Source organism: Musca domestica, unplaced genomic scaffold (genome assembly GCF_030504385.1).
Source record: "Musca domestica strain aabys unplaced genomic scaffold, Musca_domestica.polishedcontigs.V.1.1 2, whole genome shotgun sequence".
In the NCBI taxonomy this organism is placed as follows: domain Eukaryota; kingdom Metazoa; phylum Arthropoda; class Insecta; order Diptera; family Muscidae; genus Musca; species Musca domestica.
Genome location: NW_026712249.1, coordinates 102,599 through 122,190, shown reverse-complemented (window position 1 = coordinate 122,190; position 19,592 = coordinate 102,599). Strand labels below are relative to the sequence as shown.

At 36.7% G+C, this 19,592-nt stretch overlaps 1 protein-coding gene across 2 annotated transcripts in view; it reads left to right on the top strand.

Moving 5' to 3' along the window:
* Positions 1 to 19,592, top strand: part of LOC101890335 (probable cytochrome P450 28d1) — a 77,307-nt gene that overhangs the window by 12,790 nt on the left and 44,925 nt on the right. For both annotated transcript variants that reach the window (XM_059121519.1, XM_059121521.1), the window contains exons 2-3: positions 7,292 to 7,339; positions 17,529 to 17,801. In XM_059121519.1, coding sequence (XP_058977502.1) covers positions 7,292 to 7,339; positions 17,529 to 17,801 — 321 coding nt within the window. The remainder of the gene's footprint in view (positions 1 to 7,291; positions 7,340 to 17,528; positions 17,802 to 19,592) is intronic.

Genomic DNA, 19,592 nt, shown 5'->3' with positions numbered 1-19,592 from the left:
GTTCGTAATCTAGGACCTGTTTTGTTGTTGAATTCCGATACAAAATTCTCTGAAGGGGCGAATGCTTTGAATCTACACGAACTTGCCTATACATTTGAGTAATGTCCGAGTTAAACACGAATTTGAAGATACGCCAACGGAGGATCAAAAGAACTAAATCTTGTTGTAAAGTTGGGCCTACGTGCAATATGTCGTTAAGACTCTGCCCATTCGACGTTTTATTCGAGGCATTGAACACTACTCTAAGTTTCGTGGTCTGTTTTGCTAGGTTTATGACGGGGTGATGTGGTAGATAACACGAAAGGACATCCATAGAAGTATTTGCGGGTACCGGCCTCATGTGGTCAAGTTCCAAATATTCCGATAATACCTGGTCGTAAACTAGTTTTAATTCAGGCTTTTTCAATAGAGAACTCTCATTCCGATAATATTGTTTGAGGACGTTCGCTCGAGACTCTCCCAAATACCCGATAGCGCTAATCTCAGATTTAAGTGGCAGCGTAACTATATACCTACCCTCTGAGTCCCTACGAGTAGTCCGGGCGTAATTATCCTCACAAAAACGGTCCGATGGAGATAATATTTTGCGTTTAGGAGGCTCTTCGATTTCCCAGAATCGCAAAAGGGTCTGTTGGATTTTGTCTTCCTCTGCTACATCGACAGTAGTGGCAAATGTTCGAACTTGTGTGGCTGGGATAGGACCCGTAACAAGCCAACCAAATACAGTATTTTGAGCAAGCAATGCTCCAGACAAAATGGGACGACAACCATCTAACAATATTTTTGGATAAAGATCAGCACCTAACAGCAGATCGACGGGACGAGATTCAAAAAGGTTAACATCTGCCAAGCGAAGATCGGGAATTTGTGACCTTAAGTCGGAATTAACCACAAACGAGGGAAGATTTCCAGAAATGGCACGCAAAACTAAAACGTTGGTTTCCAATTTCAGAGAAGGGTCGAAAGGACTGCTAATTTGTAAACGACAAGCTTTATTAGCCGTGGCCGAGAGTGAACAACTAACTCCTGAAATTACAGCATTCGTAGAACGCGCAGGGAGCTTCAAACGAGTTTGGAGTCTCTCTGAAATGAAAGAGGACTCGGAAGCAGGATCTATTAACGCCCTGGCAGGAAATGAAACACCTAGATGAACAATATTCACCATTGCGGTACCTAAGAGTACAGCCTTGTTCTGCGCGGCGTGAAATACTTGTCGGGGCAAGCAACCGGCGGATGTGCCGGGCGCGCAATTTTCTGAATTAGGGGGGACAGTCGAAGGCGTAACACTCGAATTTTGGGGGGCATTGCTAGTAACGGTGGAAGTTCGATTTGAATTACTAGAGGTAATATCATTCCGATGCAACAACGTATGGTGGGACTTGTTACACTTCGAACACCGACGTTTGCTATCACAATTCTTAACTTCATGATCGTTCCTAAGACAGTTGATACAAAGATGATGACGTTTCATTACTTTGTATCGATCAGCGGGTGTGAAACTCTTAAAGCGGGGACAGTCATACAATTTATGACGTTGATTTTGACAAATTAAACAATTTGAACCTTTCGAAGCGCGGGGAGAACGCGGTGGCTCTGGAATTCTGATATTTGAATGATGCGCTTGAACTTTACTATTATTTGACCGCTTAGACTGATCTGTTGCACGCATATCATGGAGGCACATGAGCGTACGTATGCGCTCAGTGAGGAAGGCATCCAAGTCCTTCCAGGACGAAAGAGAAGATTTATCCTTAACACTCTGCTCCCAAAGAGTCTGAGTAATTTTTGGCAATCTCTGGAGACACAAAAATACTAATATCGGATCCCAATTTTCCGTATTGACATCATACACGGACATCGAAGACAGGCATCCATTGATACCACGTTGGATCGACTTTAATCCGGAACTAGTCTCACTATAGAGGACCGGAATATCAAACAAAATTTTCAATTGGTTATGAACCAGAAGCCGAGGGTTATCATAAGTTTCAACTAGAGCCTTCCACGCGAGCTCGAAACTACGATTAATTAAAGGGAACTTCGATACAATCTCGCGAGCTTCACCAGAAGTCTTTCTAACCAGATGACAAAGTTTTTCAACGTCGGTAAGACGACCATTAACAATATATATAGCCGTAAACAAATCCCTAAATGTTGGCCATGAGTGGAAATCACCTTCAAATATGTCCGTATCGCACGGCGGTAGGGCAAGGTTATGGACACAATCCAAATGAGAAACTTCCTCTGTAGTCCTAAAACTGGCACTATTATTTCTCACAATAGAGGAAAGCGGAGTTGGTATCTGCGAACGATTTTCGCGGGAAGCATGAGTCGAAGTACTCAAATTGTTGTCCGTAGCTTGCGAGTTTTGTATGGGCGACTTAGCTGAAGTCTCGCCCGGCGTTTCTATCAACGAAGCAACCGAACCACAAAGACTACCATTAATAGAGGAAGTACGATATTTTTTGAATTGCCCTAGCTTTCTATTAATTGCGGACTGGCAATCGACATAGATTTGAAATGACGAATTGTATTTCTGATCAACCGCATCGATAACTTCTTTCGTCGTCTCTACTGACGACATCATATAGTCACAGCACTTTTCAAATTTGTCCTGTGCTTGCGTCCAAAGTTTTTCTAATGCACTAAGATGAGACTGTAGCGCATGAATATCGAGCTGGTCATCACGCATCGTATTGAAACGAGCATTAAACTGGATGACCGCATCCGAAGTTCTAGTGAACATATCAATTGGGGTGAATGACATTGTGAATAAATTTCCCGAAATCTGTACTACAAAAAGCAAGAAGGGAACGACTAAAGCACGATTTGCTCAGATAATTTATACAAAATCCACGAATTACTGATTCTTCTTCGCACAATATACGAAGAAAACACAAAAGTTTATACAAAAACTCCAAAAGTTTCAAAAAATCAACCGAGTTTTTCCAAAGTTCAAGAAAAATACCGAAAAGCTTCCGAAAATCTAACAAAACCGCACTATAGGGCCAAAGAAATCGAAATTTTCCGAGAAATAAATGCCTTGAACCTCTCACACAATAGTGAAATATCAAAAAACCGGTCTAAAATCACCAAAATTGTAATCTCCGATGAGATATTTAGCAACCAAATGCAAATATACAATGAAAATATGTGAAAATGTTCAAATAAATAATAAAAATATCAAATATATATTCAAAGAAATATCAATATATAATAAAAATTGTTAAATTGTGTAATTTTCCAAAAAAAAAAAAACGTATTTTCGCGCACAAACAATTCAAAATATTCAAATTTTTATTATTTTCTACCGAAAATATTGAGATTTTATTATTTTATTTCCACAGTTAACCTACTATTTAGGCAATCAAACTACCAAATGTAGCGTATTCTCAAAAAATAAATTTTAAAAAATAAAAATTTTATTTAAAATCTCCAAAGTAATTAAAATTTTGAAATTCCAAACGAAAAAAATCAATTTTAACACTTTTTATTTAAAAAAGTCGTATTGACCGATCGTAGGGTGTACGCGTTATTAATTTTTCCAAAAACGTCGTTCTCTAACACCCAATTATCGTTCAATAATAATCAAAAATAAAATTTGAAAGATTTTAATATTTTATGTTGGTTCCGTTTATCGAGGTTCACCTGTAAAATATGTTAAGTTGCGTTTATCGAGGGTCACCTGTAACACAACAGACAATACCAAACGTATGTATGTATGCGTGTGTGTGTAAAGCGGCTGACCGACTAAGCACAAATGATGACCGCTAACGCGCAACAACAACAAACAAACCAACGTAATTGAAGTAAGTGTATTTTTGGGGGTGATTTGTGAATAATTTTTTAAATCTTAAAAATGCAATTTTGCAAAAAATTTAACAATTTTAAAATTTCAATTATACCAATCGATGGGGAATTTTATGCACATTAAAATGATACCCCACAACAATATTTTATTTTCAACAAAGATACCAAAAAATACACTTTTTCTTCAATTATTTTGATTTTTCTTTATTTTCAATTTGCCGTCGGCAAAACAATATTTGCTAACTAGACGGAGGGGACGGGGTAAGCGACGCGTTGTAAGACGGCCACAAGGAATATCAACGACGCGATTGTTGTTGTTTTTACACAATTTGTTTTTTCTTTTCTCTTCAAGAAAATTATTTATTTAAATTCACCGGCACTTTTTTCACTGTACGTACCTGATTGTTTTTGATAGAAACACGATGATGATGTTAAGGAGATGATGTGGTGGACTGTATAGATGGTGATGATGATGATATGCTTTGCAATTAGAAAAAAAAGAAGAAAACGATTACTTCTTTTACCAACAGCTCGTTCGTAATCCGGTACGAATGGACCAATGTTTGCGCCAATGCGGGGAAAGATGCAAAGCTCAACCAAACAAAATAGAATAAAAACACAATAGGGGGGTTTTAGTTTTAAGAATTATGGCAAAGGCCGTATTTATTAATAATAATAATAAATAATAATAATTGGTAAGACAGATTACCTGATTTGCACAATAGCGGGGGAGCGCGACTTCGTATCGAGCGATAGAAGAGACGAGTGTCAACCAACGATCAAAACATGAAGGAAGGTGGAGGCTTTGGCGCCATTCGCCACTCGTTGAAATCTGTTTACATTTATGTTGACAGATCTAAACGAGGTTAATCATTTACAAATTAATTATGCGTTAACCCATTGTTAACGTTACAAACAAATAATTACCAATCTAAATTAAACATTAGGGTTGTTCGTTTATTTTTCAAACTTTTTACTACAAAACTGTTTCTGTTTCCAAAAATCTACTAGAACTTGTAGAAAAAATCAGAAAAAACAAGCCAAATTGGCTGCAAATGTCGTTCCCTTTAAAAACTTTTTATTGGACAAATTTGACAAAGTAGAACAAGTGCCACGATTGCAAGCGTCTGATTAACTAAAATTATGACTTTAAAAGGTTGCAATCTATCTTCAAAAATTTTACTAGATTTCCGTTCCCAATACAGATATGTCAATTTTGTACTTCAATACAAAAAATTAAAAATGATTTAACAAAAGAAAAATTGAGTTTTAATTGTACAGAACAATCTTAGCTGGCCATTCTCCTGTTCAACTTAAAAATATATCAAAAACATAAAGTAAAACATTAAATTGCAAAAAAAAAATTAAAATGAAAAAGTAAGAAAAATCGTGTTATATGAGCGCGCTAATTTATGATCGTAATTTTAGAAGCGAACGATAGTATATGAATGGGCTTTGACAAGTAAGAAAGCGAAATGTGAAACACACTCAGAGAGAGTAAAAATAGCTTCAATTCTTAGTCTACAAACACAACTCACCGTATTTTTATGATTTGACCTAATATTTCCAACCTATTGGCGAGGTAGTAGATAGTTTGTAAACATTACCTGGTTACGATTTGTTTGTTCCATCACTCGATAACTTAAGATCGCTGGTTGATCACAACTTGTTCACCGGTCTGGAGTCGCCGCACTCTTTGAATGATTATTTAATAACGAATTTCTTGGATCTGCGCCCCCTCCACTCTTTACTCGAACTTAGCTGCCACACTACCAAATGGTTTTTGTTCGTTGTGCCCTGGAATGTGTGTGAGGTACTGTTCGCATTGCATCGTTTCAACGCACCGAACCCGTCGCAATGTCGAAAGCACTACTCAAAACGCAAGCGGTTCTGCGACCTTACGGCTTCCATCAGCAGCTTCGTCTACCTCAGAGCAGCCCACAAGAACAGCAGACTGTGCACTCATTCCCTGTTTCTATATGGGTTTTTTGATTTGAATTTATTGCCATAATGAACGTTACCGTGGTAAATTATTATGATTATCCGTGGCTGCACCACTGATGGCGCAGTTGAAGTTGCAGCAACAATGACAGGTCTTCATTTCTGGTCGTCGTTTATGCCTGAATGCATGACTACATCTGTATCAAATAATAACAAAAGTCCGAACTTCGATTTGTTGGGCTCCTTTCAATAAACATACAATCATATTTCATCGCGCACACTGCCGCAGTATTCGTTTGTCCAAGCGAAGTCAATTAAATAACAGGCTGTCGTATTTTAGAGGAGCCATAAATTATGTCGGTGTGTTTGTTCTGCTCAAAATGATTCGATGTTAATTATGGTTGATGGTCTTTAAAAAACATGATTTGACATGAATCCAATGTTCTTCCTAGCATAGGGGTATATCACATACATAATGGTGTTTAAGTGCGTCAAGGTCCATGGTTTAAAGAAGCTTCGACTCGGTCTCGGAAGTTTAATATGCCGACAAATAACACCACAGCAGGATTTGATAATCTGCTTTATTTCTTATTTCTACCCTCCGCTTCGGAAAGGAGGGTATATTAAATTTATCATTCCGTTTACCCGATCTTATATTTCAGCCATAGCCTTTAATTTGAGTGTTAACAACCTATATGATATTGAACATCTATAATAGCCCCAGGTGAAAACCCAACAAAATTTTGGTATTGTAAAGATCTTAGCAACATTTTCCATTCAAATTAGCTGGAGTTTGGAATTTGCATCTCCAATAATAACGCGCTGCGTGGTATTTAGTTTTGTCCACCTCATAATTAGAGGCAGAATGATTTCAGATCATAAGATGTGGATCTTATAATGCTACTTTCTAATATTTATATTAATATTTTTCATATTTCTGCCACATGCTTCATGTTTCCGACTGAATGAGTCCCAGTTTGACATTTCGGAGTTTATTTCATATAGACGTACATCCCAAATCTACGTTCCCAACCAATATTCTCTTGGGGGTTACAATATCAATAGAATACAAAATTTTAATTTCTGACCACACATTGGTTGGAAAAGTGGGCCTGGGAGTACCCTAATGTGGGAACTATACTTAAATAAATGCCTATGTGGATAATTAACTGTAAGATGGTTCTCTACCCCAGTAGCCAATCCCAGTAGCTTAAATACAAATGTTTAAAAGATCGTGAATATTTTCGATATATAGCATGGCATCAATAATTCATTTGATCACCAAAAATGTGGGGTACAAAATGAATCAAAAAAATATATTTTTTTATTTTTCAATGCTATATTAAAAATATTACGAATATAAACACAAAGCTCTTTTGATACCTCCAAATAACTTGCTGTTTTTATACCTTCCATCTATATAGCCTGTCTGTTGAAATCAAGATAGAATATGTATAGAAACCCTATCTATTAACCTCTGTTTATTAGTGTAGTTTAATGTTTCATACATTTTAAAAGTCTTTTTATTTTTTACTTTCAGTTTTCCACCAAAAGTCCTTTGTGCCAAAAAATGCCGAAATGCTCTATGGTAAGTATCATTGCTCAGAATAAATAATTTACGCATTCTCATTCAACTTCAAAAACACAATTATATTTTGTGGATTTGAAGTTATGGAAATGATAAACGGATGATACTCGGCAAACGATTTCCTTGCTCTTTGAAAAGACCTACGAATTATGTTCATATGATGTCTCTCCGGTTAGTTTTCATATGTAAATATTCCGTCCAAGTTTCTGATGTCGGCATCCTTAGGTCAGAAAATATTATATAAGTCTGTATGGTGGTTAGATAGCCATTTGCGATATATAGTTTATATGCGCACGAGCTTCACATAGAATCAAAAGCTTTTACGAAATGTAAGACACACACATTTTTCTGAACGAGGATCGGGTAAACGAGAACAACGATATTCAAATATGAAAACTAACTTTTAAACGATTATATGTATATCTTCATAAAAAGCAACTGGTTTCGGCTACAGAACATTAAAATGGAGAGCATTTTGTTAAACTGATTGTTCTGTAGCCGAAACTAGAGATTTTTCTCAAATTAAATACAGGGTGAGATAAAAAAATGCAACAAAGTCAAACGCCATAATTTTTATTTTTTTTTTTAATTTTATTGAATGAGACAAGAAATGTCGGAAAAAGCATCAAACTTTAGAATAAGCTTAGATTTGTTCGAATTGGTCACCTTTGGCATGAATTATGGCCTTTAAACGGCTAATGAATGTTGCTCTGCGGTATTTTGACCCATTCCCGGCGAAGCGCTTGCTTGAGGTGATCGACACTTTGGTATTTTGTAGTGCCAACCTTGCTTCCAAAATACTCCGTACACAAAAGAATTATTCACATTTAAATGCTGGAGTGCTCTAACGATAACCACTTGTGGTTGTCCAGCCAATATATAAAGATATCACACTATCACGCTTGAATTTAATCACGAATAACTTTTTTCTGGAAAATTCTCACAAAAATGTTCGTTGCAGTTTTTTCATCTCACCCTGTACATATAAAACAAGTTAAAAAGCAGTAAGTTCGGCCGGGCCGAACTTTTAATACCCTCCACCATTTACAACGAATTTGGAAATTTTCAAAAAATAAAATCCTTAACAAATTCTGTTAAAATTTTAAAAATACCGAATATAGCCGTTATATTGGGGTCTATACGACGTGGACATACATATGCATTGTTTGTCATAAGCCATTACCATATTCAAATTCGAAACTGGACCCGCACCGACAATTTTCTGTCACAGACTGTAGTTCCCATAACGAACTTCAAATACCAAATTTTAAACAATTCCGGCTAATAATGTCGCTAAAATCATCAAAATACCGAACATAGCGAGGTGCCGTTATATGGGGGCTATACGAACACGTGGACCTGCACAAACAATTTTCTGTCTTAGGGTGTAGTATCCATTTGGAACTTCAAATACCAAATTTGAAACAATTCCGGTGAATAACGTCGCTAAAATCATCAAAATACCGAATATACGGAAGTACCGTTATATGGGAGCTATATGAAAACGTGGACCTACATGGCCCATTTACGAACTTAACCTGCCTACTGGAAAAATAAACATGTGTGCAAAATTTTAGTCATCTATCTCAATTTATTCGAAAGATAGCGTGATTACAACAGACAGACAGACAGACAGACGGACAGACAGACAGACAGACAGACAGACAGACAGACAGACAGACAGACGGACATCGCTAAATCGACTTAGAATTTTACGCTGATCAAGAATATATATACTTTGTTGGGTCTGACATGAGTATTTCGAGGAGTTACAAACGGAATGACAAAGTTAATATACCCTCCATAGTATGGTGGAGGGTATAACAAGTTAGAAGCTATCAGTCGGTTTGTCGATAGATGTATGCCCTCAGCCTATTTCCGCATAATTTAATATGATTTGGCATGAGTTATGATTATGCAAAATGTTGACCCCGTATTTCGCATCTCACTTAAGTCTGATGATGTGGAAAGTTTGAAAAAAATTTAAATTTTCCCAAATTTATTATCGCATATTTATGTTGAGATACACGATGTTTGAAGGAAATTCCGATTTTTTCGCATGTATAAGAGTTATAATTATTTAAAATGTTAACCCCTTGTGGAGTAGGTACTAGTAGGAGTATGCCGATATATGCACATAACATATGAGCGTCAGTGTTATTCAAATTTTTACCTGTTGTGAGTCTGGTACCAGAAGGAGTGTTCCCTTCTAACCGTTCCAACATTGTCTTGGTAGAAACATTGGAATGTGCGATATTTGAAGACATTTGAACCATATTTCGCACTTTTTAAGGTATATGAATGTTCAAAATGTTGACCCTTTGTCGGGAGATTCCAGAAGGAGTGGATCGATGTATCCCATTCCGAAATCGATCTACGCTTGTTATAAATATTACGAAATACCTAGTTTGGAACAAATCGGATACTCCTTCCAGAGTTGTTGTGTGCACCTGTTGGGCGGACAGATGGACGAACACCCCAAGCTCGACTCCAAATGTCGTGAAACGGATTTGGCCCAAAAGTGAACGGTTATTTCTATGAGTCACGTTTCGTCAAAACATTTGAAACAAAAACAACCAGTTATGGAAATGCGGCAAAAGGCTAGAAAGTTTGGTTACAAAGTTTGGCTGGTACCTTCGAAATACAGAAAAAAAACGTTATATGAGGACTGTATCAAATATTGGACCTATATTTAGAAAGGTTCTGCATTTGAATGCCAAAATATCTCTTTTTTGCCAAAAAAAAAAGTCGAAAAGAACAATAAAGCAATATAGTTTTTACATTCTAATTGAATGAAAACTTGTTAACACCAAACAGAGCCATTTCAACATTCATAATGCCGACACTTGATCTATGACAAATATTTCCCTCTGGGCAAATATTCTTATCGTGTTACATCTGCCAAAAAAAAACTGGGCGATAGTTGAAAAAAGTTAAATAGTTAAATTGCCGGGCCTATATTACAGTCCCACAGTTTCTGACAGGTCAACTCTGATACAAATTCTTCAGCGGGCTTTGCAGCGAAGTGTTCATATGTTAAGTTCATAAATATGTATGTAGAATAATAAAGAGTGTAACATTAGCAGCGATAAATTCACCTTTGATGCCAAACTTCCGTGGTAGGTCCATCTACCACCAGCAAGTCACCCTCGTTATAGCAGCTTTCCAGGCATAATTCCTACTTTGCGCGATGTTACCGTTTAAATAAATTAAGGTTTAGACTACCTCAAGTACGAACAAAGGAAAGGGAACGCATTCATAATTCCCATAATTCAGCCACCCCTTCAACACCTTCAACAGGCAAGTGAAAGTCTGCAAAGATCTGCATATCTCATGAATGGAGCAATTAAACGCCACGTCTTTGTTGTGCTGTGTTGCATTCACAGTGCATTGTTGTCGTCACTTTGTGCTGCCCTTACAACAATAAGTGAGCGATGCAAGGAGCGAGGCGAAAGCATGAGAATGTATTTGCATCAAATATGTGAAATATGCTCGTACAAACGTCAATGCCAATATTTTCATAATTTCATAATTTAAACAGCATTCAGACATTCGACATATGTACATGTACGTATGTATGTATGTACACATGTCAACTGTTACCGATACTGCCCAACAGCTTTGAATGGAAAGGACAAAAATGTTAAGCATTTCTTCTTGGAAAAATAAAACAGGGCAACAATATCTGTAAATAACTGCAGACATATCAATGTTCGGCTCGTATCATCGAGTCCAACAAGCAAGAGTTTTGTGTGTACGACGGCAGTACGGCCTGTGTGTATTTGATCAACATCATACCACAGGGCACCAGAGCATTGGAGACGTCATAATTGCTGCCATCGTAGCATTTCGGAATGCATGCTGGATTTTTGGGCTCCTTGCAACACAAAAAAGTTAAGATTTATAGCCAACGAATGCTTGACATCACATCATTCGGTCATCCAAAATGTCTGCAGCGAAGCACAGTGGGATGAAACACGAAAAAAAAAAATTAAAGCAAATCCAAGAAAAATATTCGTCTCACCCAAATACCCTTGACCACAACACATTTTACGAATATATCAAAGATATGTGTTCAAATCAACCTAGTGGCGAAACATACCAGTTACAGATTCTGTTTCGTCGTCTTCCTCTTAATAATGAGTTTTGAGAGTAAAGAGAATATTACTAGAATTAAATTACATTTTTAAAAACTTTTCGTACAAAAAGTAGAAAACTGGCTTGTCTTTGTCACTTATACCTTGTTAACAAACATTCAATTATTAAATATTAACTGGCTCTGTTCACTCCACTTCAGGTAATAATTGTTATAACATTTTACTTTACTCACAAGTCCGGTAAAGGAAGTACATTTGGGAGAAATATGTCCAGTAAGATCAAGTGAACTCAATCTGCTCTCATTTTCAATCTTAATTGTGGAATTGAAATACTGGTTTATTGAAACAATTTAATTTTCCTTTTTCTTTATTCTGGCACAGTAGTTGTTAATATTTAACAACAACAATTTACTAGAAGGCAGACATATCTATTTTTTCTACTCACAAAAAAGGAACGATCGTGCTATTGTATTGTAACAGTTTCAGATTTAAATAATTTAAACATGTATACTTGGATACTGCGTCGCAAAATGTGCCTAAAGAAAGACAAATAAGTTAACAATAATGTTTTGGCTGAAATAAAGACGTTCTGGACACCAAGCTAAAATATGTTGACAGAAGAATGCGAAATCTCTGTAGAATGTGTGGGAAGCAAATCGTGTTTGTATTAGATTCTAAGTGACCAAATGTCAAGAGACAAATCTGGTAACTCGAAAATTAGACACAGCTGTATAAGATGAGCTAAGTCGATGCAAGAAAATCGTGTGTTGGATATAGTAGCAAAGACCAAAGCATGCAAATTCTTAAAATATAATTGGTTGTTTAACTATTGTGCAGCAACAAAATATCTTTAGCATCCCAAATAAAATGCCAACAATGTTCTATTTTCAAATAATTTTAAATAAATTTGTCATAAGCTGTAGTACCCATTACGAACCTCGAATACGAAACTTGGAACGATTCCGGTAAATAATGTCGCTAAAATCATGAAAATACTGAATATCGGGAGTTACCGTTCTATGGGGGCTATACGAAAACGTGGACAGACATGGACTATTTTCGAACTTAACCTGCCTACTGGTAAACTATGCATGTATGCAAAATTTTAGCCTTCTATCTCAATTCGTTGGAAAGATAACGTGATTATCAGCCAGACAGACAGACGGACCTCGCTAGATCGTCTTAGAATTTTACGCTGATCTAGAATTTATATATATGCTTTGTGAGGTCTATCATGAATATTTCGAGGAGTTACAAACGGAATGACAAACTTAATATACCTCCATATGATGAATGATGGAGGGCATAAAAATGTTCTGTTTGTCGAAGTACTTTTTTTTAAATATTGAAAATAAAAAAGATAAAAGATATAAAAAAGCCAAAACCATGGCTCAATAAGACAGGTTGCTCAACTTCAATGAATCTAGAGAAATTCAGCTCTGTGCTGGAGTCTTATCGTGTCAAATAGACTTTTAAATGTGCAACAATTGGCTTTGTTTATTTTTTATTTTTTAACAAAATCCTTAAATTGGGAAAAACCCGCGAAACAAGAATTGAATTTCGGGGCTATTCCACAAGATCGAATCTAAAATAGTAGGACAATACAGTTTTATCACAAAATTGTACAATTTGTTACCCATTTACGTCGAAAATTTGCATTTATTTTGCAACCAAATTTGAAATAATTTCAAATTATTTTATTTTTATTCAAAACTATACACACACATACACAAAATGTGTATCTGTTTTGACAGAATAAAGGCAACAAAAGAAAAAAATTGTTCAGGGTGTAGCTTTGTTCTACCTTCTGTAATTATGACATGCATAGGACTAAGTTTACATTTGGAATTGGAAAATATTACAAGAGGATAAATCTGAAAAGCTCTAAATTCTGAATACTTGGATGATTTTAAAAAATGAGTTCGGCGTAATTTTGTAATACGGTCGTATGAAACTTAGAGTTTTTGCACGCTTGGTCGTCTGTTAGGTAGGCTTGTTAGCTTTGAAATTATGTTCTCTCGACGTATTTCGGTAAAAATCATACAAAAGCAATTGTTACAATCGAATGGACGAAATCAAATTCAGGACAATTTTTGTTGACCAGGGCATGTCCTAGAGTGCGTGTGCCGAAAGTGTGTTCCCGAAGGGAATTTCCCAAGTCTGACCAGAACTTACGCATCGTTGTATATCTATAAAAGATAGATAATTTTATTCATCTAGACATATTATCAAAGTTTCCCTTGTCAAGAAGTTTATCCAACCTCACCACCCTCTGGTATCACAAAATGGAAAAAGTACTACTGTAACACAAAGCGATTACAAAGTCAATTGATTTGGCCCCATCCTACCGTAAGATGTTATAAGATCGTTATCTGACCTAAACTAAGCCCATTTTTTAGAATCCTAAACTAAAAACGGCAATTGTGAGGTGTTATCCCCAATTTTTAAGTGCTTCTCACAAAATTAGAGAAATAAAAATTTTTAAAATAATAACTGGCAATAATTGTCACAAATTTATTGAGAGAACTATTGGCTTATGTTATCACCGAAATGGTCTTAAATAGTTTTTGTGTGCTGTCAGGGCTGAGGGCACGTTCTAACATATTGCGATTTACCCATATTGTTCTGTAGCACACGCAAAGTAAATTATTTAAATAACGTATGAGAGACAAATTTTAACCTCGAGGAGAGAATGGTGAGGTAAAACCAAGTTTTTACGAAGTTTGCATTAATCATTCTTGAGAAAGCTGTACTCGAATTCTTTGTCGTTGAAGCTGTATGCAGGAGAACATCTGAAAAGTCAGAACAGCATCTACTGAAGTCACATTTATTTCGTAGCCTACGGCAACCCCATTACGAGTACAAACTAAAGAAGAGGCAAAATTAAATTACAACAATTCCCCAGGCTGAGTTATAACTTTTCTCTCTTTTTTTTAGACGTTGTTATTTTCTTTTCATTTTCATTTTTATTTCAATTTAGAAGCTAACGTTGCTTTCCCTTTTAAGACAAGCGTAGGGCCTGGGCGTATGTCCGTATGGCGACAGATGTAAGAAAAGATAAGTTTGTTTTACGTATTCCTTGTAGGATTCTTTGGATGGTTTATTCCGAGTTCCTTCCTTCCTTCCTCTGATACCAACGCCCACCCCTCCCTTTCAAACTTGGCACATTCACAAAACGCACAAAAGCATTGGTCTGTTGGGGTGGATAAAAATCCATGAGTTGTCCAATGTATGTGTGTACTAACTTAGATTGTATTGGTCTGGGAACTCTTTGTGTGGCTAGACCCAAAAGAAAAAAGTTCTGTCTGCAGGAGCATTGTACATTTCTTGCTTGTTTCGTCTTGAGTTCGCCTGGAATGAATAGATAAATTGCAAAGGGAAAGAAGAATAGACAATGCACTATAAAACAGGAGCGGAAGATTAAATCCGCTTAAATTGTGGCGTTGCAAGTATATTCGGAAACTTAGGGAAATGGCGAACACTTCGAAAGGCGACTAATTACAGTGACGAAAACTCATTGGATGCAACAAGTGTTGCTGGACTTTCTGACATATATGTAAGTTCCATGTTGTTATTGAATTTTTGGACCAGTTTTTTGTTTAATGTTTGGAAGAATTCGCTTTGAAATTATAGATGGACGTTTGATTGGTTTCAATTGTGTGATCAGGATAATTCTTCGGTTTTTGGTTCATTTGAACCCCCAAAATATTTTGCGATCATCTCCAAAAGCGAGAGGCCCCTCTGTATCTCCAAATTTAGACTCATCTATATGATCTATACTGTCTACGATATTTGGCTGAAATCAGCACAAAAAGCTCTCCGTTTGTGTATTTCGGATTTCGCTGTAAATTATTTTCAGCGTTTCGGTAGAATAGAAATGTTGGTATTTTTTCTCACAAAAGTAGTGGTCCATTTTACCCGCTGTCGTAAACTCTAACTTCATGCGAGATTTCGTGTCTTTTGGTTTCTATTTGTGACCTTTACAACGGCTGCAAAATCAGGAACATTTTTAGATGTTGGTCCATTTTAACCCCTAAATATATTGCGGACATCTTTAAAAGTAATAGGCCTAGCCCTCCTGAGCCTAATCATACCCTTATGAAAATTTTCTTGAGGATCAGACGATAATTGAAATCTGTATATAATATCCCCAACCTGTGTTGTAAGGTGAACAAATATTACAAAATGTACATTTCAATATCATAAGTCAAACTGAAAAAATCGCATGCGATAAAAAAATGAAAAAATAAAAAAAATGCCACAAAATACTACAAAGTCTATATTAACATCATTATTGGCATTTTTATGCGATTTTTTATAGATTTTATACTTTTATGCCAAGAGGGCATTCTGAATTAACAAAATTTTTCAAAATCAGTCCAGCCATTCTTGAGATATAAGCATTCTAGCTAACATCTCCTTCCTTTGTATATATACATTATATATACTGCGCTATATTTCCCATATATTTACTATCGGCATCTACGTAACGGTCAGAATTGACCTGTTCGTCTATTTGTGATTTCGCCGGGATTAAAAAAATTAGCTGTTTAATGGAAAATTTTACTTTTATTTAACACAATTGTTATGATATACTTCACCCACTTAATATTACCCGATGACCATCAAAATTGGAAGCCCTAAGCTTTAGCCCTGTGCTAACTTCGTCTATAACTGCGACCTGTAGAGCAACTGCAAAATCAGGAAAATTTTCAGTTTTTGGTCCATTTCAACCCCTAAATATTATGCGATGAACTCCAAAAGAAATATGCTTCTATTCTGGTCCTAGTCGCATCTACATTCCATTCGTGAGGATCGGGCAATAATTGCGACCTGTAGAGTGATTACAAATTAACGTGGACAGACGGACATACATAGAATACCCCCAACACATGGTGCCGTAGGGTATAAATATAGATACATTTTTTAATCAGCTCTGAGCAACCCGAAATGCAAACTTGGAAATGTGTTTTTATCAAAACAGACAAATAGCGTATGGTACAGTTCGCAATTAAAGTCATTGATTCCAATCGTTGATGTCTCGAAGATAAAGCAATGGAATGTTATTCTGGGATAGGATAGTAAACGACAATGGGTAGCTCAGTGGCACACGGTTTCCACTCGCGTTACTCTGACTTTAGTTAGTAAAAGTTAGAACTGAAACAAATGTGTATATTTTGTTTGCTTGCCTGGTTTGCGGAACACGAATCGAAGTGTCGATCATTTGCAAATATAAAATCCACCTTTGTAAAACTGTGTTTTTTTTTTTTTAATCCATTGTCCCATATCACTATTGACCAAAATGTCGACCCGGCACACTAAACTTCCGCTCTTAAAATATATTTATTATGCAATTGTTGTTGCGGCTGTTCTATTGCCGTTGTTTATTGCTAATAATTTTAGCATGAAATGGAATTCTGTGTCATACACGACGACGATGACGACGGCGACATGCTCATTGTATATCCATATGGCGTGCAAGTTAAGGGGAATCGACAAAGGAGAGAGACCCGCAAAGCAACCTCATGAGCCGGCGACGAACAATAACTAACATGAACTGTTAGCTGCTCAACAGCGATACATACATTCATACATACATGCATAAACGCTCTCGAATTCCGGATTTACAACGAATTTTTGTTTACGACGTACAATGACATCAAAATGCACTTAGCAATTGCATGTTTCCATGGGTCGTTGGCCTTCTCAGTAAAAGTGGGAGGTGTTGCTATATATTGGATGGCCGCAGAAGTTGTTGGGGTTTTCAAATCAAGGCATGGTATCTAAAATCTCCAACTCGCAATTCGGTTCGTAACATAGATCAAACTGCAAATGTCTCTTAACGGGTCAAAAGGTCAAGCAAAGTATAAATCCAATTTGAAAGTGTATTTTAAGCAACAAAACATATCTGAAATCAACAGTTCTCGCGGTCACGGTCTCACAAGGCTATGCCACAACCTACTTGGCTCCCCACCGCAGCTAATTCGATTTTTTTTGATCTATAATATAATAAAAATATAATAATGAGTTGAACAAACATACATACATCCAAAATATTTATGTTTAAATTATGATTCTTCATTTTGTTTCAGTGTTTGAACGAATGCATCCACAGAGACCAAAGTAAAGCCACGTCTTCGATTCGGGAAACGTGGTCACTGCGAACCGTGTCAATGGTGCAACATGACTCACTTGTTCTAGTCGATGTTGCGTGGGAGCAATCCAGCACTCCGTTCCAGTGTCTGGTCACCTGGGAAGTGTCTGGTGGAGGTCTAATGGGGAACCTGCTCACAGAATCCTTTGGAGTTCAACTTTCGCTGTGGCCAGACACCAAATATAGGGTGCAAGTTACGTGCAAGAACAAGGTAAGTACAAAATTGTGATAGATATGGGACACCCTGTTTTGTCAAGTAGAATTTCAAAATCGCCTAAAAATAATTAATTTTAAATTAAATGGACCAATCTTTTTTTAAAGCAACGGATCGCTTTTCGGCATTTGAAACAATTTCGGGGGTAAATGTAACTAGGATTATCAAAATGCCGAATATCGGTGGGTATGGTTATATGGGGACTTTACGAAAACGTGGACCTATATATACAACCGGAGCTAGAACCCACTATGACCTATAAATATCAATTGTTAGACAAATTCGTGAAAAATGTGGCAAAAATACTCAAAATACCGAATATCGGGAGGTGGACCGATGGACCGAGCGTGGGCAGATATGTACAATGTGTCGCCACCGGTGCTAGAACCCATTATGTCCTACAAATGCCAATTGTTAACGTGAAAAGATATATGATTTTCAACACCAACCATTCAAGACACAGTGTAAATTGTTTATAGACGCAAATATTAAAACTATTGAGTTAATAATTGTGAATTGAAGAAATATCTTCCATTATAATATCAGAACAAAGTCGGAAACGGAAAGTAGGAGAACCATAATTCATTCTGATTTTTTAGAGCGAAAAAAGTAAAAGTGAGATTTAATTTCAAAACATCACCTATTCTAAGGTATGATACGTTCTAAATGGAATGAGGAACTACACTTTTCTAGATATACGACGACTGATCTCGCTTTTTATACCCTCCACCAAAAAAAAACTTTGTCATTCCGTTTGTAACTCATCGAAATAATCATTTTAGACCCAACAAAGTATATATATTCTTGATCTGCGTAAAATTCTAAGACGATTTAGCCCTGTTCGTCCGTCTGTCCGTCTGTTGTAATCACGCTACAGTCTAAACGAATTAAGATAGGAAGCTAAAATTTTGCACAGATCTTTCTTTTGTCTGCAGGCAGGTCAAGTTCGAAGATGGGCTATATCGGTCCACGATATCGTATAGCCCCCATATAACGGTACCCCCCGATATTCGGTATTTTGACGATTTTACCCACATTTTTCAACGGAATTGTCTGAAAATCCACACAAGGAGTTCCTTGTGGGTACTTTATACTTCGGCAGAGAATTATCTATATAGGTCCACAATATCGTATAGCCCCCATGTAACGGTACCCCCCGATATTCGGTATTTTGATGATTTTACCCACATTTTTCAACGGAATTGTCTGAAAATCCACACAAGGAGTTCCTTATGGGCACTTTATAACTCGCCAGAGAATTGTCCATATAGGTCCACGATATCGTATAGCCCTCATGTAGCGGTACCCCCCGATATTCGGTATTTTAATGATTTTACCCACATTTTTCAACGGAATTGTCTGAAAATCCACACAAGGAGTTCCTTGTGGGTACTTTATACCTCGGCAGAGAATTATCTATATAGGTCCACAATATCGTATAGCCCCCATGTAACGGTACCCCCCGATATTCGGTATTTTGATGATTTTACCCACATTTTTCAACGGAATTGTCTGAAAATCCACACAAAGAGTTCCTTGTGGGTACTTTATACCTCGGCAGAGAATTATCTATATAGGTCCACAATATCGTATAGCCCCCATATAACGGTACCCCCCGATATTCGGTATTTTGATGATTTTACCCACATTTTTTCAACGGAATTGTCTGAAAATCCACACAAGGAGTTCCTTGTGAGTACTTTATACTTCGGCAGAGAATTATTTATATAGGTCCACAATATCGTATAGCCCCCATATAACGGTACCCCCCGATATTCGGTATACCTC